The sequence below is a fragment of the Oxyura jamaicensis genome, chromosome 7, assembly GCF_011077185.1.
Source record: "Oxyura jamaicensis isolate SHBP4307 breed ruddy duck chromosome 7, BPBGC_Ojam_1.0, whole genome shotgun sequence".
In the NCBI taxonomy this organism is placed as follows: Eukaryota; Metazoa; Chordata; class Aves; order Anseriformes; family Anatidae; genus Oxyura; species Oxyura jamaicensis.
Window position 1 is genome coordinate 17441726 of NC_048899.1, and position 24119 is coordinate 17465844.

The 24119-nt window shown below is 46.1% G+C and overlaps 1 protein-coding gene across 10 annotated transcripts in view; it reads left to right on the top strand.

Annotated features, from left to right (window-relative positions):
* The window catches only part of HDAC4 (histone deacetylase 4), a 243219-nt gene that overhangs the window by 70555 nt on the left and 148545 nt on the right, over window positions 1–24119 (top strand). For 8 of the 10 annotated variants that reach the window (XM_035330833.1, XM_035330832.1, XM_035330834.1 and 5 more), the window contains one exon: window positions 18166–18237. The exons of 1 other annotated variant lie outside the window; for it this stretch is intronic. In XM_035330833.1, coding sequence (XP_035186724.1) covers window positions 18166–18237 — 72 coding nt within the window. Of the gene's footprint in view, window positions 1–17830; window positions 17862–18165; window positions 18238–24119 lie in introns of those variants that run through there. One more of the 10 variants, XM_035330835.1, reaches the window with a different exon arrangement.

The window sequence follows — 24119 nt, forward strand, 5'->3', positions numbered from 1 at the left end:
AAGAGGAGAACCATATGCAGCACAGGAGGAATCCTATACAGAGAAACAGATTTGTGTCTTCAGCTGCTGCTTTGCAGGTGGCGTACAAAGGATGAGAAATTCCTACTAATCTGCTCCGTGTATTGAAATGGGGGCCAGGGTGGATCTTCGGGGGAGCCACGGGTTGCTGTGGCTGGTTTGGGTTTCTGCGCTGTCACGGCCTCTGGAGGAGCAGCGCTGCGCTCATCTTCGGGGATGCACAAAATGCTGGAAAATGCAGCCAAAGCAGATTGGGGACTGGCCTTTGTAACTTCACAAAGTGTGACATCTCTTATTGTTGTTTGTTTTAAATAATATACAGGTGGGATCACGTGCTGATACTGTGTGGCGCACAAAATCCACGGTGCTCTTACTGTGTATATTCTTACTACAGCTCTTGGCACCAGCAAGGAAGGCAGCTGTGCAGTGGGAAACCCAGGACCCGCCATCTAAGGAAACTGCCACGTTACAGTCGCCCTCTCCTATGTAAAGGATGGGAGGATAAAGCTTACAGAAAGATATTTCAGAGTCCAATGTCTCCAGATATTTGTCTTTATACGACAATGACTGTATATACGTGCACATAATTAGTTGATGCACACACATGCATCCTTCCTTGTATTAACTGGTGTGACAGCATTGTCTTCTGCATAATAAGCCTTCTATTTTGCAATCTTACAGTTTTACAATACCCAGCATCCCCTTCTGGAGACGTGCTCTTTCATATAGACCAGAAGTGAAGAGCAGCAGTGTATAGTATCGATTTGCTGCAGCTACAGACCTTAAAAAACAAGTATAAAGGAAAGGTGTTACTTTTAAGTTTACTTGTACCTTGCTGCAGACTGAGAGTTCAAGGCCAGTTTTGCATTAAACAAAAATATTCTTTAAAAAACTCAGATCATAACTCCAGGCAGCGTATGTCTCCTCTCCAAAGACTCTGACATCGCTGGTGAGGGAGAGAACCGCTGCCTCACAAAGACCGGGTTATTTTATCCGCTCTGCCCTACTTCAGAGCCTTTTCATCTTCGTGGCTGTTGAGCAGAGCCAGACGTGTAACAGCGACTCTTACCTGGCTTTTTTGCAGACAAATCTTGTTGTCAGAAGTAAATGCGGAAGGTGGGGTCCCAACAGCACGGGAGAGCAATTAGCGTTAGGACTTGGCACGGGCGCCTCTGTCGCACCAGCACGGGGTTTCTGGTGCTTTTTATAGCGTCTCCCAATTGATCATCTGCTGGTTTCAAGCTGCCGTCTTCCCCCACGCTTCCCTCCTGCCCCACAAAGTCTGTTTTGTGGCTTCCCTAAATGTGGAATTGCTCTCAGGCCACTGTCCTGCCTATGGAGCTTTGGGGTAGGTTTTGATGGTGTTGCCCCTTCCACGCACTGCGGGGCCCGTGGGATCAGCAGCAAAGGTGCTGGCCTCCTGCAGCTCCAGGAACAGGCATCGCCTTGCTTTAACGGGGTGTGAGCAGTTAATTTTGGTTTCCCCACCCCCCCCCACTGGCTGGAGTTTTTTGATGCCTTTCCTGTCCATGCAAAAAGGACCCGTTGGCTGAGGAGCAGCTCCAAGGTGCGAGTTGACTTTCAGGGGGGTGTATCTTAGCTGGGGGGCTCAGCATCTTGCTGCAGCCCAGGCTTTAGTATGAGAAATGGGAGATTGTTTTTAATTGAAAATCAAAGCCAAACAAAAACAACTGAAATCCATTTTTTCTGGTTACTCCTGACAAAATGGTGCCATGAGGAGTATCTTGAGCAGTATCTCCATTTAGATTTTTCTACTTGCAGACATCAAATAAAAACCAATATAAGAAAACAGGAATGACTTGACACACACACACACACAAAGCCTTGATTTTTCAGATATTTTTTGATTACTAAGCATGATGACACTTCTTGGCATCGCTGTTTGTACAAGGAGGCTTATTGCACCGCTTGCAACTCTCACTCTTTGTTTTATTTAGCTGCGGCTTTTAATTTCCTGCTTGTGGTGGGGTACGTGTTTGTTAAACTCTCTGCAGCTCCGATAGTGCGGCTTGCCTTTCCGGTAGCCGTGATCAGGTTACGGCGGCGCTGGCTTCAGGCTCTGCGTGCTGCGCCCGGCTGACCCGCAGCATCTCCTGTCAGCGTGCTCGCAGCCCGGAGCCCGCTGTTGTCGGCGGTCGTAAATCAGTGTTTGGTTTTGCTTAAACGTGGCGTGAACTTCTGAATCGGAACCGTGGTGTTGGTCGTGCCTCATCACCGTCAGGCTAGTTCCTCTGAAACCAACGCTCTCGTCCCACTTCTGGGATGGGGGTATGTAGTTTTTAAGGCAGGGGATATATGCATTTTTAGGGAATATATGTACATAGGCTGGGGATATATGTATTTTTTTCCCCCTGGAGGGAAGGAGAGGAGGGCTGGAAGGGCCCTTGGGACGACCCAAGAAGCCCCCAGGTGGTACGTGGGCAGCTGGGCCGCTGCGGCTGCTCTTCTGGAGTTTTCGTGGTGTTTGGGTGGTTTTGGTGCCCTCGGTTTGTCGGCATAATTTCCCTGCTTATGGAGGTGAATCCTGGCAACTGCGTTTGAGCAGGCTGAGTAAAGCCTTTGGTTGAGAAGGGGATCAGATACACCAGCACCCAGCAAATACTCTCCCTGCCGTAACGGACCTGTACGGAGCATTTTTTATCATTTTTTTTCTTTTGTAACCCATGAAAAATATTTCATCATGCAGTCACCTGATTCTGCATTCAAAGAAATCCTCACAGATTTCAGAGCTCACCTTAGATGTTAACAATCTCCCGAGTTTTCTTATTATGTCATTACCACGGTCTCTGGACAGACCTCGTGCACTGTGCACATTCGGGTGCCTGTGGCATTTACGCAAGTGCAGTCCGTGGGGTTGTTTGGCTCTCTTGCTTTGTAGTCCCCCGTGAGACTTTATGTTGCGGTTAAAAGCTTATGGGCTCGAAAGGAATGGGCAAATAATACTTGTTAATATGCTTTTTCGTTTCTTTTTGTCACATTTGTCATGGAAACTTCGGCACAGGATGGAATTGTTGTGAATTCCTCTTGGCACGTTTGGCTGTTAACGTTAGCACGCCTTTTCCTTGCTTGAAGCCGTTCAGTGCCGTCGTCGGCTGGGTGAGTGGAAATGTCTCGCAAGCTCTTTGGGGTGGAAGGAGTCTGTCCACGACAGCTGGGAATGGAGACTTAATTTTCATAAAGCCGCGTGGCGCCGCTGCCCAGCACGCAGCCTGTGCCTGATGGTTTTCCTATTGGGGTGGAAGAAAGACGACAGCTAGACAATTCCTAAATAAATAAATCAATATAAAATCACACATGCCCTATGTGCTCTCCTACAGTTTATCTGCAGTCTCTGTTCCCTCCCGGGAGCTTCCATGCAGTTGTTGTTCCAGGAATCAGTGCACGATGCCGATGTTAGGTGGCTTCTCCAGCTGCTCGTCGCCGTAGCCAGCGGCTGGGTGGGCGTTTTGGTTGTGCTCGGCCCCTGAGGAACGTGGGCGTTAATTAGAAGGGAGGGACGACATCACCTTTGCACACCCAGAGAGCATTTTGAACTTATGCAAAGCCCAGAGTTTTGGGTTGATCCCATTGGAAAAGGGACTCATTTCACCTTGCTTGGAAACTGGGGTTGCTCCTGAACAGACTGGGGGTTAGAGCTTTCTCCCCCAAAACTTGCTCTTCTCAGGTTACTGTATTTAAGTCAGTGTCAAGTAGTTTTTACTGTAGCAAATCATGTTGGGAGCAGAAAATCTGCAAGCAAGATGGAGCAAGCAAGAAGGTCCCATCTTCCAGGGACCCTGCCTTTGCCTTGGGGCTGGTTGTTGAGCTGGGGGAGAGATGTGGGCTTGCAGTAAGAGCTACACAACATGGGCCAGTGCTCAGGGGGTGTCTTGGCCTTCGGTGTCTGTGAGATGGAACAAGTCACGCTTTTTCTGTTGGCAAGTGCTGTTTTCAGAGTGCTGGAGCGGTGCTACTTGTGTATTCCTTACCTGCTGCGTTACCTTGCCTGAGTTAATGGAACGAGGCTGAAAATCACTGCCAAACGTGTGTGCTGGCGATGAACGCAGTAAGAGGAAAAACAAAGTACTTAGAACAGGTCTGCGTGTCCAAACCTGCCTAAAATATGGTGAAATCAAAAACCAGAACGAGAGCCCCCGTGATCCTGACCACCGGGAAGATGTGCTGCGGTGCTGGTGTGAGGCGGAGGGAGCGGGCTGGGAGCAGCGCTGCTCTCAGCTCCGTGGGTGAACCGATGCCAAAATTCAGCTGTGAGCACTTGCATTAAAACCTTTGACGGGATTTCTGCCTTTCTGGCAATAAGCAAAAGGCTGGTTCTTGCTGTCAGTGTTATGACAGCATAATAAAACGTCCTTTGCAGTCCTCCTTTCACTTGAGTACAGACAGATACATCCTTACATCTCTAATAGGCTTTCTCCACCTCCATCCAGCGCTGTCCACAAAGTCTGTGTCTTCATGGCTCTGATATAAAGATGGTAATTTCCACAGACAGAGCTTAGTTTGAGTATTTTAAAGCGAGGCAGTTTTCGGATGAATGCTTCTGATTGCTGCGATCTTACCTTCCGTTAAAAATAAGCTCTCTTCCTTGGAGCTTTTCTTGGGTCGGTTTGTTTATTTTTAGAGCGAAGAGCCAGCTCAGTTTTGCAGTTCGGAGCATGGTCACTGGGCACAGCTGTTCTCCATCGAGTGCGTTGTGTTTTATTTGCGGTTTATTCATGTACTTCTAGGGTAATCTCCGAGTTTAACCAACGACTTTGTTTAAACACCTGCTCTTTGCTGGATGTGGTCTTTGTTGGCTCTTTTGTCCAGAATCAGCACGTTTGGAAAGGATTTGGCACTCTGGATGTTGGTAACTTCTAGGGGATGCAAGCAGCAGCTTCCCCCAGCGCAGCACCATGAATTGGGTACGTAGCCTGTAGAACAGGAGCTCCTTCACTGACGGTGCTTGCCATGTTGTGACTGGTTTCAGAAAATCTCGGTCACTAACGTCCTACTTCCTAATCCTGGAGCGCACGGGATAGCAGGTGAAAGTGTGTCACCCTGTTCTGTTGTTCTTAGAAGCGAATACCCAGAGATTAGCGTTGGCTGCTTTTACACGGACTGTTACTTGGCGTGTTCACGATACTGCAGCTCTTCCTCGCTGGGGTGTTCCTGGCAGAGGCTGCTTTGATCTGCTGTGAGTGAGCAGAAGTAACTGTCTATACTTTGTACACCAATTTCTTAAATTTTTATGTACACCTTTTGGAAGTATGAGCAAAGCAAGCAAACAAAACTTGTCCTTTTCCCCTTCTGAGAGCAGGGATTTGGACACGTGAACAACGTCCTTTCTTGCGTTCACCCTGCTCAGGCTGACTTGCAGTTTTGGCTGCTCATTTCTGATCCTTAAAATGTTTGACCAAAAGGGCTGTTCGCTGGTGAGGGCCAGATTTCAGTCTGTAATAACAGACTTGAACGTGGAGGATGTATCGCATGGGGCAAGATCCCTTGGAAAGGTCAAGTCACAAGAGCAGGTGCCCGGGGACAATGCGTGCGTGCTGGCCCTTCTTCTGGCACTTAGCATGGTACAGGCCGAGTCCCTGCCTGCTGCAATTTAAGTATGTAGTTAATTCCAAGTTCATAGGGTGGAGTATTTGATCTGATGGATGAAAGAGGTAACAGGTAGTAGCAAGGAAGGTTTTCCTTTCGGCTGCTGTGGAGCTAGCCCCAGCGCTGGGTGGATGGGTGGCCTCATCCCTCTCAGGGTGGGTAGTCCTAAATTTCCCACTTGGATGCATGTGGCAACAGAAGGAGCTGGGTTAAAACAAAAGGTACTGCCCTCCGTGCTCCCAGCCTGGGGAGCCTTGCTTCCAAGTGCGCAGCAGCAGAGGGGGCGAGGAGCCCCCTTGGGGTCTCCCCTGCTTTGGACATAGTGGGTCTCCGTCAAGCGGCATGTCAAGTGCCTGAGCTTGCTGGGTTTGTGGTTTTTCTTGTTCGCTTGTTCGTTTTCAGCCTTTGATTAGCAGCTTTCAGACCTCTGAGGGATATTTTTACTTGTGTGGGGGTCTTCCCCAGTATTTTAGCTCTTGTTTTGTGGAAGAGAGGCTTGATGGAGCACTTGAAAGGTTGAGACTTGAAGCCTCAATTCCTGGGCATGCTGACAGCCACCTGGGACCCAGCAGCTCTATCAAACCAAAGCCCTCCTCTGTTCACTGACGGATGTGTTTCCATGTCTCCGTATTTATTTTCCTCAACGAAGAAGTCTCTCTTTTTTTTTTTTTTTTTTTTTTTCCCTCTGCCCTTTCCAATTCTGCCATCCACTCCAGGAGCTGCAGCTCATGAGGCAAGAAAGCATCTGGTGAGCAGCGCAGTCATAGCTGGGTCCTGTTGCCAGCAGCGGCCAGGGAGGGGCCCGAGCATCAGTTTCCTTTGCCTCTTTTCTCCCTGCCCTCTGCTCCATCCAGGAATTTTCCCCAGGTTGTTCTGCTTTCTGAAAGCCTCAGTGTAATGGGTTGCTGGTAATTGTTATTGCTTCCCTTTTCTGCTGTGGAAATGATCAGAGCCTCTGGACACACTGCCATGGAAATAGTTTTGTGGACAAGTCTTATGTAGCGCGTGCACTGACAAAATGCAGGGCTGGGATAAGGAAGGAAACCCGTGCTGTTCTGTGCAAGCAAAATGCAGCTTGTCCTCTCTTTAAAGAGGCAAGCCTTCTCCCCACTTGGTAGCTCGCATTCACTGTACTCAAGCTAGTGATCCAACTCGTCAGTTCGCTTCTTCAGGTGAGCAAATTTACGCTGGCCAAAACAGAAATAAGCAGTTAGACAGGTGAGCTGAACTTGGGGATATGTCGTGGTCTTCCTGGTTTTGTAGTTTGTTTTCGGGACGAGTGGGGATGAAGTTGTACTTTGAAACAATTCTGGCGTTGGCCGAAGTGAAGTGGTGCGCAAATTTCCGCAGCACCCAGCGATTTCTGTGCTTGTAAGAGCGTTCAGTTAGTTGCAGGTTTTCTTTCAGGAGCAGCACGAGCACACGATGCTATCCTGGGAGCGTGTGGGTAGGAGCTGGAGCCTCATTCAAGCCCGCAGAAGACCCAGGCTATCTTTCAGCTCGATATCTTCCTGACGGTTTATTCAACCGGAGAGAAGGGAAAATTAAGCCGGTTATTCAACCTTCTCTCCTGTCTTTAAAATGTGCTTCGTAGGTCTCCTCCTGCTGACAATTGGGGATAATTTCAAGTTTTTTTTCCCCCTCGCTTCATTTTTGTAACACCAATCAGTTTTTAAAACCTGCTTAAATATTAGTTTTGATTAAGGTGGCATTATATCTGTGAATTTGTAGCTATCAAATGTGAATTCTTATGCTCTGAATAGTCGGTGATTGTGAAATGGCTGGGTGCCAGCAGCACCTCTCCCGCTGAATGCGAAGGAAGTCCTGTGGATTTTGCTTTTTCTGGTGTGCTAAAGTTCATGGCATCTGTCTCAGTAGATTAAGCACCTTGCGTTGATAACAGGGATCTCCTGTAGGAATATTTATCAGTGATTATGGAATATTGGCTTTGCCTCCTCCTGGTGTCTAGAAGAATGGAAAATTTTATTCACTTTTGGTAAAAAGCTGCGTTAAAACTTGAAAACAAAAACAAAAAAAAAACACGTTCACTTAACAGGGAATGGGAACATTTCGCAGAACGGCCCTCGAAAGAGACGCTTGGTTGAACATAATATTCCCTAGTGAAGTTTAATACTTGGACTGTGCTGATTTCTTGAGGACAGTCACCTTTTCAGATGGATAGCACCCTGCAGATGGTGGCAGATTGTACCCTCCTCCACTCTTGCCAGGCGTGTGTGCTCGCTGACAGAATAAAAGCAGGAGGGATGCAGCTATCCATAAGAGCTGATGAATCTCTTGCCTTTAAAATTGAAGTGCTTCGTGCCAGGGAAAATATCTATGAATATATTTATAGTAATAAACAGCGTAGTCTCAGCTCCTTCGTTGCAAGCAGGGAAATTGCTGTTCCACCAAGTCTGTGAAAGTGAAATCTACTTTTAGATACTTTGAAATGGTAGTCTTTTTTGCCTTTTTTTTTCTTTTTCCCTCTGGTATTTAAAAATATCCAACGTGCAAATTTTAGAAATCCGTCCATTAGTTGACATTAAGATATTATATATGGACTGTCTAAAGCTGGCAGGGAACAGAACGGCGCATTGAGGAACAGGACAATGCTCCTGATGTCTGGAGTTGTTAGTAGTTGACTTCTATCAGACTGGGCAAGGAAAATGGGGCAGTGCTGTGCCAAGGTACCAGACAGATGAGGTGCTGCTCGCAGAGCCACAGGACGTACTGGGATCCTGCAGGCCCCACCTCGAGGACAGGGACATAGACACATGCGTTCCAGTTTTATTGTCCATGCCGTGCAGCTGGAATGTGGTGGAAATCCTGAACTCCTGCCAAGCAGGTGAGGGCGTTGGATGGACAACACCAAAGACCTTCTGATGCTGGCCGCAGGGAGAGGCTGTGAGACGTGGTTGGGTGAGATAAGCCTAAAATAGAGCTGAATCTCTGATGTTGTGCTTTCCTGGTATCGCATGCTTGGCAGTGACTGTGCGTATGAAATACAGCATCAGCCTTTTCTGCCTGTAACTGAAGAACTAACCCAGCAGATGTTCAGGTTGGCTGCCTGCAGAGGAGACTGAGAGCTCTGGCATCTTCTGTGCTCGTCCCTCACGAAGTTAGAAGTGCCTCTGTGAACGGAGGCTGGTGCTTGCAGCTTTATGGTAGGCTACATGACCTAGGTGAATGCTTGGTGTTGAATAGGAGCTCATCTTTTTCTTTCTTGGTCTTCTGTCTGGTGTTTTGACCTGTAAGACCAAGTAACCGTGCATCCTACGTGCAACAAATAGGTCTGGGAGCTCTAGTGCGAGGGTTTGCTTTGGTTTTGTCCAAAGTTGGACTTTGTGGTTAATCACCGTGCACAGATTGGTTTTGAAACTTGTTACAGAACAATGGAATGAAAGACAATATTAAATATGGATATTTTTTGCTTAAAAGGAAAAGTATATATCAAAACTGTAAATGCCGTTTTGCATGGTAATTGTTTCACTGGTATTTTTTCTTTGCCTGATGCTGCATTTAATTAGGGGATGGGGAGCTGCTGGGCTGGGGAGGTGGGTGTCTGACATTTCTTCCCCAAAAGAGGAAGCAGGCCTACTGTAATGGCTCGATGTTCCTTTTTGCCGCAGTCGTGCCAGGCTATTTTATTAAGCTTTGTCTCTTCGACCTAATGGATAGGTTTCCACAGACCTTAGATCACTTGCGTTGACATGTAAAGAATAGTTTTATTACAGTCAGTTTCCAAAACTACATTTCTTTCAGATTCTGAGCAGATCGAGCCATCAGAGACTGAAGATTGTCATGTTTTGTAGGAGTTGTTATCCTCCCACTGCAAGGGATTAAGGAAAATAATGGTGTGGGAAGTAGAACACAATACTTGTACAATTTGGTGTCTGAAAAGTAGTGTGCTGTCATTTGGATATTGATCTGTAAACACCTTGAGGACCACGGCATTTCCTCTTCTATCACATCTATGGCATTTGGCTTCTAGGATGACTTCCGAGTAATATTTTCAAGGCTGTTTTTCTTGCTAGCTGTTTCCGAGCGTTACTTTTACTTTGGTGTTAACTGAAGTGAGATCTGCTGGATTTCTCTGTGCTGGGTTCTGGGGAGGAAAGCAGTGCAAAGCTGTTGTAGACATTACGCCTGAGTGTCTTCTGCCTCTTGTGAAATATTCATGTGGATGATAATGCAAAAGACAGCCTAAAAAACCCATCATAATTCTCGCTTGCGAGGTGCTGAGCGCCGCGGCCTGCTGCTGGCTTCAGTGGAGTGCTGAGCATCTTCCACGCGGCGTGGGGACGTACTGATGCCCCTGGGGAGACCGGGGCTCTCAGGGACACGAGGGCTGTGATCCCATGCATGTCAGCCTCCTCTGTAACCGCGACGGACATCAGCCTGACCTAGTTTCTACGGCATCACAAGAAGAGTGAATTATGGCAAATTAAATATATACAAGTGTTTATGCATTATGCCACTCACTGGCAATGAAAGGTGAGTGACTTGGCCATTAGATCTTATAAAAATAACAACAAAACAAAAACAACCCCACAAACAGGATTGGTTTGGCTTTCATCTACACAGGTAGCTCCTTGATTATGGTTGCAGGCCACACGCTAACACATTTAGAGCCCAGCTCTAATATACTTTTCTTTTATTGTCTCCTCCACGCTGGTTCCTTGTTCTTCTTGGAGGTATCTGCAGCATTTTATTTTTACCATCCACCCTTAAAGTATGAGTAAATAGTGCTTAAATACTACGTTTATTTTTGTTCAGTTCTGGTTTGTTCAATGCTGTTGCGATGCACCGGATTTTTATAGTAGTCGCAGTCAATTCCAATTGAAACCATAATTGGTATTTCTACTTGATAGCTGCTGTAAATCTCAAAGAAGGGAAGAGAAGGATGCTCTCATTTTGTTAGGCTGCTTCTCTTTCGGATGCATAGTGCATCTTCCAGCTCTCTGGGCTAATTAAAATGCCATTACAGTACATGTGGTGCTACAATACAGTCTAGGGAGATTTCCAAAAATAGATTCTTGAGTGCAGACAAATTAGAGAGGAAATATGCACTGAGCATTTTCTCATAGGTTTAAAGAGAAATAATCCATTTGCTGCCTTAATTGCTTTCTTGTAAATGTTGAAGACTTTTTTTCTCTGTAAATTTCGAATGAGTAGACAAATAAATAATACATCCATGATAATTACTATTCTCATTACTAATATTTTAACTTGTTGTTATACACCACAGCCGTTAATATGCAAGTCAGGATGTTCTGGTGGACTGTGCTTAATGGTCAGGGACTGAGACTTTTATTCCTAAGCGATCCCGTTTTACCCACCTGGTGTCCCAAGGCTACGAGGTTAGTGCACGGTCTGTTTTTAGAAATAGCAGCATATCTGACCAGAACCAGCGAAACCTTCCAAGAAGTAACGTAGATAAACGCTGTTTGCACACCGTGCAGCAAAACAACCCCCGAACCTGCGTGTACAATGCAAAGCGTTTCCTAATGTGACTGTGGTACACGTATACCAATAGCAGGAAGAAACTAGATGTTCTGAGGCCTGGAACAGGTCCATGAAACAGCCGTGGGCTAGCACGTGTAACTGAGACAGCACGTAACTCACCGAGCAGCGCCAGGCGGAGCGGGGAGCTCGTGCTTCCATAGCGTACCTCGCCGTGACCCGCGGACAGCAGCCTGATGACAGGGGATGGGGTTTGCTTGCAGACCACCCGTCGGCCGTAACTGGGGCCGGGGGAGCTGAGGCACGAGCAGGGGTGGCTGTGAGGCTGATCGCCGGTCTTCAAGAGTTTCAGTGAGATGCAGTATGGCTGTGTTTAGGTGTCTGACAGTTGTACCTTGAAGCAGATGGGAAGGTGGGATAGTTTTGGGGTTGGAGAGAAGGGGAATGGGTCTCCTCCTTGTCTTTGTGAGACAAATACACAATTGTTTTGCTAGAAAGCAGTCGAGAGGTCAAGGTAGTTGTTTGCTTGATGACAAATACAAATTCAGGAATCATTGATCCAGAAACATCCCCTTTCTCTGTACGGTTCTTAGCAAAAGTTTAATTTTAAATGTGGATGTGTGCACTCGAAAGGATGTGGTTGGGATATCCTCTTAGATGCCAAGTGGTGGCTGTTTACCCTGAGCTTACTATCAGCCTTCTTGTTTTGCCTGAGGCTTTTTATTGATTAGGCACAGGGAAATTGGAGCTTCTTTCTGTCTTGGCTTGGAAGGCATAGAGGCGAGTTTTTGACCTATATCCACATGGGGAAAAAAATAGTCAACATTTGGTAACTGCCTTATGAGCTGTTTAATGCAAAGAAGCAATAATCAGAAAGCTGGGGAGGGACTCTGTCAGGGGGTGTAGGGACAGGACAAGGGGAATGGCTTTAAACTAAAAGAGGGTAGGTTTAGATAAAACTATGAGACTTATGTAAGATTTTTTCCCTCAGAGGGCGGTGAGGCCCTGTCCCAGGCTACCTGAGGAGCTGTGGGTGCCCCATCCCTGGCAGTGCCCAAGGCCAGGCTGGACGGGGCTGGGGACAGCCTGGGCTGGTGGGAGGGGGCCGTCACCATGGCAGGGGCTGTATTATATGGTTTTTAAGGCTTTCCAACCCAAACCATTTGGTGATATATGAAAAAGTCTTGGGGCTAATATATTGTCTTTCCTCAAATGCAAACAGGCTAATGTAAAAATTACCAAGTTCTGCAGACTGCCCATCTCATTTTCTGAAGTCTTTTCTCAGAGGTTTCTCCTTGATTGCCTGCAATTCATCTTCTAGTGTTGAATCTAAAACCAAGGGCAGTGCTTTGGCCAAGGAGGCTGTCACATCCCTGAGTAATTACCTCCCGTGTCTTGCATATGTGCCTGCTAATGCATCCTGGAATGAACTTGTCTTTTGCATCAGTGCCAAATGGTGGATTCTCAGCTTGCAAAGTGCTTCGGCTTTCCTTTTCTTGTTGCTTTGCTGGGTATTTCTGTCTTGTAATTGTACATTTAACTATCGTTGCTGTTATTATTTAGGCAGGAGGGATCTACTCATTTGTGATTGAACCTTGCCTCCATTTGCCAACTTGTCACTGAATTCCGCTTCTCATGCTCCAAAGTGTGACCTCTCTGGTGTGGTGTCACAGCTGAGAATTAAATGATATTTAATGCTTTATCAGTAAATTGTGAACTCCTGCAGTATGCTGGGTATAATGTATCTAAAAGCAGGTGATGACTGAGTGGGCTTTTTAACTAGGTGTGTGCTTGGTTTAGGGTGATTCGTGCAGACCTCACTTTCTTATTATGTACCCCTTGAATCCTTTCATTATTTTTTTTTAAATAAAAATTGGTTAAATACAATAAAATAATAATTTTTTAAAAAATCTAACACTTTGCTAGGCAGATACATTGCCAAAGAAACAAATTGGTTGCCTGCCTTCGGTTTCACCTTGGTCCATCCACATTGCTTTTTCTGTTACCTTATTTCTGTGCTGTGTCTTAGAACCCTCTATTTCTGGAGGAAGGAAATGATGCCCATTTACTGTACCTCCTTCTCCTGCCTTTCTCCCCTTCTTCCCTCGAAGTTTTACTTCTTGTGGCTCTTCATGACCCTATCTATGCTGCTCTGTGTCCTTTAAAGTCAATGGATGGCTGTTTATCACTGTACCCAGGGAGTTCAAGTAGACCAGGGTGATTTGCATCAGGTCGAAAGATCAGAATATGTGAGAAACTATTTAAATAACCTCTTCTTTTCTAGTTCTGCCCTGCTTTTTTAAACTCATCAGAGTTAATTATGGGAAGGCTGCTTACAGTTTTCTGTTGGAAACAAGCTAAGAGCTCACTGAATGCTTCAGCCTTCTGTTTCGTTCATTATCTTTTTTTTTTTTTTTAATTTTGAAAGGGGGGAGGAGGGAGGAATAAAGCTGTACTTCCCTGCTCTTGTCTAATTTGCTTTTGCCTCGGTGGTTGTTCTAGTTCATTTTGCTTCTTCATCTTTTCTGTATTTTTTTTATCCTCGCGTGTTTCTCTGTTACTGTAGCCATCTTGTCTTTGTTTCGCTATTTCCAACATGTTTAAATCCTGCAAGCCCAGCTACTACCTAAAGTATCCTAGGATATATTTTTAAAGTAACTTAAACAACTCTTTGGAACGCTTCAGTACGGACTGGGATAAAAATACAATGTTCAAGTTCCCATCAATGAATAATAGCTTCATCTCATTAATTAATGAGCAGAAATACCCATCTGAAAATGAAGCTACACTAAATGTTCCCTAACTGGAGCCATAAATCAGGCCCACTGGTGCATGCCTCCTTTCCAGACCTGACGGACTCTGCAGTTTGTCTCCTCCTTGCCTGCCTCCACCGGCTGCCTTCATCCATACCCAATGGACGTGGATTCATCTACCGCCAATATCTTTAGTATCTGAGGAAACACTTGTCTAGGGGAGGGCATGGAAGTATTTTGTAGGTGATCTGCTTTGCCTCGGTACTGTTCCAACCCGGGCTCGTGGCAGTGGAAATGCCAAGCAGCGCCTGCACGGTTTGACCTCTTTGCGCATTCCTCGCTGCCTGCCCGCAGCAGTAAGGCAAGCTGCTCTCCCTCCCCGCCCAGGTTTTCAGGACTGCAGAAGCACCCTGTGATCCCTTCTAGGCAATAACAAGGACAAAACTGTAGATCTGTGTGTGGCACGGATATTTTTAGCATCTTCTGTGTGTTTTTTTTTTTTTTTTTTTTTAGTTCAGTAATTGCCAAAGCTGTCTCTATAAATGCATGGTGAAGCTTCTAGAGGGTTGGAGCTGAATACTTTGTAAAGGAGGGAGGTGGGGGTAAAACTTTTATTTCTGCAATGGAAACTGATTGTAATCATTTTGGCATTTGCAGACCCAGACCAGTTTTTATCTTACTGCCTTTTTTTTTTTTAAATAAATGCTGGCATGAAACATCAAGTGTTCCTCTTGTTGCACAAAGGTCAGGTATACAGCAATTGATTTAGGAGAGAGGCTTCAGTAATGGGGGTAAGAAGAAAACACAGTATAGCAGTAGCTGCAAACATGCTTTTCCTGAGTCTTAGGCACCCCCAGGTGACCAGTTTGTCTCCAGTATGATGATACACCAGGATCTGTGGAGCTCTGTAGTTGAATGTGTAAAACAAAATATATTTTTTTCCTATTTTGAAGGTACATGGAGCGCAGTCACAGCATAGGACCCCCCCCCCAATCAGTGTTTTTTTTTTTTTTTTTTTTTTTTTTTTAAATCTTCCTTCAGACCTCTAGGAGGAACTCCTCTACTTCTTGGAAGTGTTAAAACGAAACAACCAAAAAAATCTTGGTTTTTGGTCGGTATTGTGTTGGCAGCAGATATGATGCTTCGTTACATGCAGGGTTATTCTGACTTTCTGAGCAAATCGATCACCTGGTGTCTTGAAATTAAATTACTTTTTTGTAGGATCTTCCTCTAGCTGTAGGAAGCTGAGGAGACAATAGGAGCATTTATCTGTTCTGAGAGGTGAGGTTTGTGTTGTGTTCTTTGTGGCTTGGGTTTTGGGCTCAGGCTTATGGCTGCTGTATGGGCGGTCAGCTACCGGCTGTGCGCGTGCTGCCGGGTTTTGAGCCGGAGACGCCTGGCTCGCTGGTGGGGGGGAACACCGCCGCTGTGAGCAGTGCAGGCACCAGGCAGCCGCCGTGGTCCTGAGCAGAAGAATACTGTGCATTGAAGGTAGCTGACTGGTGTGGGACTGGGATTTTTTGGAAGTCTCCTGCAGTGTCACGACAGCAGGTGCTGTCTGCAACCAGAGTGACTCTGCCTGATTTTTGGAAGGGGCAGGAGTAAGAGGTGTTGGCTTTGCCTTATGGCTATTGGGATGCTGCTGGGGAAAGGACAGAAGAGGAATTCTAGTTTGGAAGGTTGGGTTGCAGAACTTAGGCTTCTCTTGAATGTGTGGTATTTCTACAGTGAGGCATAGCATCCGTATAAAATGAGACTGAAGTATCTCCAGAGTGCTGGCTTTTTCACTGCTCTTGCACCTTGTAGTAAGAATGTGCATTAACAGGGAGTAATAATAGAGCAAAACGTGAATTTGTTTGCAAGTACTTCAATATAAAAATAAAAACAACCCTCTAGCTTGCTAGAAAGCAAGTAAGCCAGCCTTCTAGGGTGACCAGCTCGTGCTGGCGGCGGGGTGTGTGCTGTGTTGACACTGCCGGGTGCGCGCTCCTGGCGTGCTCTGGGTGTGAGCTTGCTCATCCCTCAAGAGGAGGCAAGTGATGTGCCAGCTTGCATGTTTAAACCTCATTTTAACCTCTCTTATCTGTACTTGTAGCCTGGGAGAAGAGGTGTTTTGTGCAAATCTCTCCTGACAAACTGCCTCTTTTTTTTTTTTTTTTCTTTTTTTCTTACCAGTAGAGACTTTATCAGTTAATGCAGTAAATGGAGAACCTCTGTCTTGCCTGGTTTGGTTTTGGTTGAGTGTTTAGACTTCAGTGCTTTAAAAGCTATCTTAAATGTTTTTCCATGATTACTCTATTATTCATTTTGCAGCAAAGATTGAAGAGACTGTTGGTTTGGGCTTTAAAACTAATTCAAAATGTAGGTACTTTATTTCCTAGAACTAAAAACAAACACAGCTCTTAAATCCCCACTTACATTTGTTAGCGATCTCTGATGCTCTGGTGAGACTTAACATGCACAACAGTGCTGGGAGAAAGTCCCCAAACACCAAAATAAAGAGCCTGTATCAGTTTGGCCTGCACCGAAATGTGTCTTCTGCTTGGTGCAAGTCCCTGTGCACCACAACTTGCTGCTGGGGCGGGAGGGCTCCTGTGAGCTGCTCCCAGCCCCGTCCGACCTGGCCTTGGGCACTGCCATGGGGCACCCGCAGCTCCTCGGGGCAGCCTGGAACAGCCCAGCAGCCAGCAGTCGAGGCGATGCCTCCCTGGTGGAGCACAAAATCCTCCGCACCCAGGATGAGGCACAGGCTCCTGGGGCTGCGCTCACCCTGTGTGCTCCCTCGTCTTGGATGCGTGCCCTGGCTGAGCCGCAGCCTCTTTTGCCGTAGACCCTATTTTTCTGCTCTCTGTTTGCAGTCTTTGATCTGCAGTGACTACTGGGTTGTGAATTCGGGGATATCGATGGCTGAATGTTGCTTCAAGTGGGGGTGTTTGGCTCTGTCCCTTCAGTCGCATTTGCTGCTGCTGGTGCAGGTGAAGCTCAGCTGGCCAAGAGCCGTCCCAGCACCTACTGGTGTTGGGTCTTCTGCTCCAGTGCACGAAAGGCCAGCCACTCCTGGCTCTAGCAGTAACAATCCGAAAGCAAACAATGTATAATGTGAACAACCTGTTTCATCTGCAGGACAATAATTAACTTGCTTGAGAAGGAAAACTCAGCATGGTTGTAGTTCAGTGTATTGACGTACTGCCTGAGGCTGCACTGATGCTTGAATATGGCCAGTGGAGGCAAAGCCATGCACGTGATGGAGAAGACCCAACCATGCTTTCTCTCCAGGAACATGAAATGGAGAAAACAGGGAGAAGAAAAGTGTGATTTTTTTTTTTTTAACATTCCACTGACTTTGTAATGCTTTTATAGTAGTAAACTGTCCTTTGCTTTGACTGAGAGATGGGATGGATTCTTTGATGTCTCCAGACAGGGTTTGGCTTGATTGTATCTGTGCTGCAGCGCAGAACACAGCAACACGTTAGAGAAGAAGTGAGACGGAACTGCCAAAGGTGTGGGTATTTACAGTGGAACAAATGGATTTGGGATGAAGTTTTCTGTAGTCAAGTATTCATAACCTAAGTATGGAAAACATACCGTAGCGAGATGTCACTCACTTGAATTTAGTATTATTTTTACTTCAGCTTTTATTGGGGGAGAGGATGGGAGGGAAATGGATGACTAGAAAATCTGGTCTGGCAGTCTACAACAGTAGGTATCATGTTCTTCTGTTTTAACTCTACTTGAATGCAAGATACAATCTTTGAAATATTTTAAATAGAGAACTGCTTCAGCAAGATGGATTTCTGCATATCATTTACAAAGTATGTTTTTAATGCCTTTCTGAAATCCAAACTTATGCAAAATGGGGCTTGTTATGCATGTCTATGCATTTTAATCTCCTGCAGTGATTTGTCAGTTTTCCTTAGCATTGCCTTGGCATATTACAGCCATTCTTCAACTTCGCTTCACAGGGATGTGTTTCTGCCTTAGCTCTGCTCAGTTCTTCTGAAGAAGGAATGAATTGCTGTTTAGGTATTGTATGGTACGGTTTATAAGCTGATGTGCCTATTTTCTTGGATTGGGATCAGTACCAGTTGGATTTGAAGACCAGGAAAACCCGAGCACAATTTGGGCTACAGTATCTTTTATTTTCTGCTTTAGAGTAAGCAGCTGCTGTCCTGTTAATGTTCTTGTTTCTATTGATTTGTGCTACTTGTGTGTTTCTGGTTTGCATTGATAATTGGTTAGTGATTTTTTTTTTTTTTCTGCTTGGAATGCCTAAAATAGCTCAGCTAACCAAAGAGTTGATGTGATTTTTTTTTTTTTCTCTTTCCAGATGGGCTTTCTGGCAGAGACCAGCCAGTAGAGCTGTTGAATCCACCTAGAGTGAACCACATGCCTAGCTCTGGTAAGAAGAAACTTTTATTAAATGTTGTTCCTATTCTGGGAATGCAGTAAAATATTCTGCAGATCTATCTTACAAGTGGGAGAGCAGAATGCAAATGCAAAATGCTGGAACAAAGTGTGTCAGAACTTGCACACATCTACTTTCCCAGGCTGGGCGAGTGGGATTTGGGAGTGGAGGGAGAATAGAGCACAGCAGTCTTGGGAGACTTAAATATCTCAGCCCCCACCCTTGGCAGGGGGCTCAGGAGAGTCTAACCTGGTTGGAGCTGCTTGTTTTTGCTTAGAAATGAGAGGACAACAGAACAAAGCAGCACCTTACAAGTGTTTTCACAGCCTAAAAGGAGAACTGCAAAACAAAGTAGGTTTTTTGAGTTGCTGCTCTTATTAAGGAAAAATCTCCTTGTGTCGAAATGAGCAAAAAGTCGAAGCCAAACACAGGCTGATCAAAGCATGTCATGCTGGGCTCTTGGCTATTTGCTGTTATTCCCTCTCCTAATGATCCTGCTATGCTGTGTCCTGCATCTTGTCCTTCTGGTATGAAGCAAGCAAAGCAGCCAGGGTTCGTCCTGGAGGCTGGCTGCTTCTCGTGGGGCAGAGGAGGGAAATCTTCTGGCTCACAGTTACAGCACTTCAAACAATGGAAACAACGGTTTGCATCAAAATACATGAAATGCTGTGGAAAGCAGTCTGCTGCTTTCTTTTGTATTTCCACCTTCTCTCTTCCAGAAGTGTTTCCAGGTGCAAACAGAGATATTTATACTAGGTACGATTTGATACATGAAGCATTATCTCTTTCCAGGTAGGAGCTCAAGTTTTCCAAAAACCCAGCTTTCTCTGCTCAGTTGCCTTCCAAAATGCCTTTAGGTCCTTTTATATTAAGGAAGAGATCTTGCAGAAGATCTAAGTGCTTCTGGTAATGCAAGTTGGAAAAATGTAAACGAAGCTTATTCAAAGCAACTTCAGTAGATTGGGGGGGGGGGGGGGAATGGGCTGTGACCTAACCTACATTTTTGTAGACTTATATGTATATCTGGAGAAGGAAACTTGTAAGGAGTTAAGAGCTATTGTGTTGGAAAAAGGAAGAGATCATCATTACCAGGTACGAATGCTTGGCTTCAGATTCTGAGAAATCTCTCTTCACTCCGTGTGCTCCAAAACTTGTCTGTCAAGTAAGGGAGGTTGTATTTTTCCTAACCCTTACAGAGATTCTCATTTTAAGACTTTCCTGGTAACATGGGTCAATTTACAGATTTTCCTTCACGTTTTGTATCCATGTGCTAGACTGAATGTTGTGGACCTGCTCAAGTGCACGAGAGGAATCCCATTCCTCTCTATTCCTGTCTTCTGCGAGTAGGTGAATGGCCAGTATCATGAATGTGGGATGGGTTTTAGTCCTTTTGGAATTGGTTTCATTGTTGCTTGTAGTGTTTTGTGTTTTCTTTAGCAATATTTCAGGAAAAAGGCTGTGCATTATGTTTATGTGGGGTGGCTGTGGTGTCAGGGGCTGCAGGGGGGCCTCTGTGTCCTGTGTGAGAGCACAGCCAGCTCCAGACTGTGAGGTTCATGAAGGAGGGCAGGAGAGAGGCCCCTGGTGGAGCAGGCTGTCCCCCTGCAGCCCATGGGTCCCACACGGAGCAGATCTCCACGCTGCAGCCCGTGGAGGAGCCCACGTGGAGCAGGTGGATGTGGCCCGGAGGAGGCTGCGGCCCGTGGAGAGCCCCCACAGGAGCAGGCAGCCTGTGGAGAGGAGCCCAGGTGCAGCGGGTGGACGAGGCCATGCGAGGAAGGCCCCAGGCCAGAGCAGGGTCGGGCAGCGAGCACCAAGGAGCGGCGCAGACACGTCCCAGGGCCTGTCCTGTCCCCATCCATCGCCCGCTGCCCTGCGCCGCTCATGGGGGGCAGCAGGTGGAGGAGGGTGGCTGGGGAAGGCGGCTCTGGTTTGCTCGGGGTGCTCGCTGCCCGGCTCTGTCTGACAGGAGCTGCCAACGTATCTCCCTGTCCGTGCCTCGACCCTTGAGCCCTCTTCCATCATGTCTTCTCCCCTGGTCCTTTGAGGAGGGGGAGTGAGAGAGTGGTGTGGTGGAGCTCAGCTGCCCATCAGTGTGGAACCACCACAGGCTAACCACCACTGCTAACCACCACTGGTTAGCAGCCTGGGCAGCCTGATGCCAGAATTCGTTGTGCCCTGACTCACTTTTCCCCAGATGATATAGGAGGTTGCTTTAAGGTGCTGCGAACTCTTCAGGATTTGCAGAATTCTTACCTTTTGGACTACATTTTGAGTATGTTCGATAACTCAGCAGTATGCCTGCTGAAAAATAAACAGCAAGACATCAAAGGAGAGCTGTGCTTGCGCTGAGCGGGCATAACGTGAGATAGGCAGTGATGTCTCTTTGTCAGATGACTTCTAGCAGCATTTGAGCCACAGGGATTCCTGTCTCATTCTGGAAAACTCAGCCCAGGCTGGACATATGTGTGATGGGCAAAGGGAAGGGTAGGAGACGCTTCTGGGGTGGGGGAACGAAAAAGTGACCTTGCACAAGAAGCAGTGTTAGCTCTGGGCAGCGGTCACCTTGGTGCTATTCACTCGGGATCCTGCGCTTACTCAGTTTTCCTGAACTTTGAGGTGTCTTTTCAGCCTTGCAGCATGTACCTGAGTTAGAAATGTGTATCTTACGTATTTTTATTGTCAGAATGGTAATTAAAAGGTGGAAGCACAGAGTTTGGCAAAAAGTAGAAAGATGTTTTGGCATGTTTGTAAATGCAAGCAAATACCACTAACCTTGTAAGTGGATTATCAGCTGGCTTTTAAGTTCCTTTACCTATCTGCCTTTATATATATATATATAGCCTGCCTATACCTGTGTATCTTGATGAGCTTTAAAAAAAGGATTGTTGAAAGTTGCCGTCAAGCTGATGGACTTGGGCAAACCATTGTTGTGTCTGTTCTTTATCACTATTACCTATAGGAAGTTTGCTGCAAATCCTTCTAAGAGAAGAAAGGAGAAGAAATACCAAGTATTGCTCTGGAAAAACAAGTTATGTATGGGTTTGTGGGGTGTTGCACCAAGTCTCAGGCATGGCTGAAATAAAGGTGCTGAAGAACAGCTTAAGGAAAAAGAAAATGCTCAGTCATGTCTGGGGGTATTCCGCTTATAACCTTAGCCCATCGTGGTCATGGTAAAGCGACCGATCTGTAGCCCTCATGATGAATGAACTCATTGCTGTGTGGCAGTGGACAATGAGCAGCCTTTATCCCCGGTGTTGCATTTATACTTGAGATAAAATCTTTGCAGTGTGTTTGTAGGAAACCGAAACGTTTTCTCTTTGCCACGAACCAAGCGAAGTTTGATCCATGCTAGTTGTTCTTCTCTGATGTAGAAGGGTGGCAAAGGGATGTAAATACCCGAGGCCTTGCATGCTCTGTCCTGTGGCAGCATCTCAAGTATGGAATTCAAGTGTTTAGAGCATTTCTATGAAACCATTTTCGGAGTGAATGGAGTATAATGGCATTCAGTCAGCAGCAAGGTGTGTTTTTAAGAAGATGAATTTTCTCCTTTTTCCATAAAGTAAGGATTAATTTGAAGAAAAGAAACATTTTCCCCTTTCAGAAATGTATCGTCTATAATTGGTGCTTCTGAATTTTACTTGTGTGTAAAAGGAAAACAAGACAACCCCCCTACAACCCACATCTCGCTCAGGAATATTATCATCTGTTCGATAAAACCTGTTCATGCTGCTTTCTCTTTCTGCAGCACCAGAATATTACTGCGCCTTTAGCCTGGGGTAGAAAAGGGGATAAATTGTTGAAGTTATTGTGCAGTGTTGCTTTTCCTGAACTTGTGCTTGCAGAATTCGGAGATCTTCAGAGGAAGGACCTCACAGACAGTCCTTCCTGTCGGTCTGTGGTCAGCAGAAGATACATGAGCACACAGGTGGCCGCTGCCTGTTTGGGATCAGTTGCAGTGGACCACTTCCAAAAGTGTGAAGGAATTGTCCTGCAAATGAGCACATCAGTTTGAAGTATTTTGTGTGTTCTAGGGTATTTTTCTTCTTTTTAGCAGTGAATTTACGCAGCCTGCAGCCAAGGAGATAGATTCATATGGGAGGAGGGAGGGATAGAGTTCTCTTGTCCTCTTACATTTTTTTTCTTCTGTGCTTTTAAAATGAGATGCCTTTTCCTTAGGGCAAAGCTGGGGAGCCAGTCTTAAAGACATCAATTGTACAAATAGCTAGATAGGTTGTAGATAGTCCTCTTAAAAACATCACTTATGTACTGTTGAAACCATCCTCCAGATTTGATCAAATAGGTCTTTGTTAAGCATGTCTTCAGTATTAGAATGAGTTTCCTTTCTTTATAAGGCTGTACTTACGGTACTTTGGACAAACTGAAAAGACTTACTTGAGGTAGTTTCCTTGTCAGTATAAACTTTACAGTTGCTCGTTGCATTGCAGGTTAATACAATCCTAAGTAATTTCTTTAGTATTAGAAATATGAAGAGCTTGATATCTGTGACACGTGAAAAAAAATGTTAAAGAGATCTACAATGTAAACTAGTTCTCTTTAAACTTAAAAGCTTTACTTTATGTAGTGAAACTGCAAATTGGGACTAACAGTCTGAGCTGACCAGCTGCGTTTCCCCATGATGCTGGTCGTGGTGTAACGTGACATTCTGGGGTTACCTGTGGGTATAAAGCACTTAACAGTGCGTTTATTGAATTAGGAAAGAAATTCCCCTTCCCGTGGCATTCCCATTGGCTTTTCAAGGTTGCTTCCCCAAGCTGTGGTAGAAGCAATAGTGATAATCACAGCACTCTTTGCTGCGGTTCAGTGCAGCTGACGAGTAATTTGCATTGTGGCATTCATTGCAGAGCACAGATGCTGCATGCAGAGGTGGAGGAAAAGCGGCCAGGCTTGTTGCCCCTTAGGTGAAGCCTTCTCTCTGGGAGTGCTTGCAGATCAGGTGGAAAGCTGCTGCAGGGCTTCTTGAGGTGGTTCTCCAGCTGTCATCTGCAAACCCCTGGTGGTCTGTGAGTCCATCGTGTGTTAGGGAGCAAACAGTGGTGGTCTTCTGACATGTTTTTGCAGCTTGATTGATAGCAGTCTCCTGCGAAGCGTTAGGAGCCAGTGGGTTAAACAAAGCTTGGGGATGGCAGCTGCTGAGCAATTTCTGTAAGAGCTCATCTTACGGGGGAACGTCCTAGCGGTGGCAGTGAGCTGAAGGCTTCTTCCACAAGTGGCTGCACCCTGCCCTCCATCCAAGCCACAGCAGCTGGACTTGGTGCCTCTGCCCAGCCCTGGGGGCAGCTCGTCCCACACGGACCTGGTGCTGGCAAGAGCAAATGTCACGTGGAGGGGCCCAGGGCATCACGCCTGAGGCTCCAGCTCCTTGCTTTTTCTTCCTCCTGGGTCTGATTACCCAGTCTCACTTCCACGTTGATTTGAAAAAAGGCATATGTGTGTATGAATGAATGGTCTGCAAGAGCCTCTGGACTAATATTGTTACATGCTTTTACAGGCTTTTGAAATCAAAGACTAATCCTGGCTTCGAAGAGGAAGGAGTGGTAGTCCAGTTGGCCTAACAGAGCAGAATACCGTGTCTTTGTTAATTTATCCCTTCAAAGGAAGGGGATGCCCTCTCACTGCACTGGATTTTCAGATACTTGCTTAGTTTCTATAGTGTATCTGCTTCAAAAGCCCCTTCATAGAGGTACCAAATCAGCGTGGTGCAGTGCGGCTTTGAAGTGGGTTCAGATTGCTGGCTGGTCAGCCAGGATTCGGGGCTCCCGACAGGCTCATGCCTCTGCAGACAGGAGCTTGTTTGTCCTTGTTCACACCGGGACGTGGAAGAATGGGGATGTATGTTTTTATCAGGCTCCGGA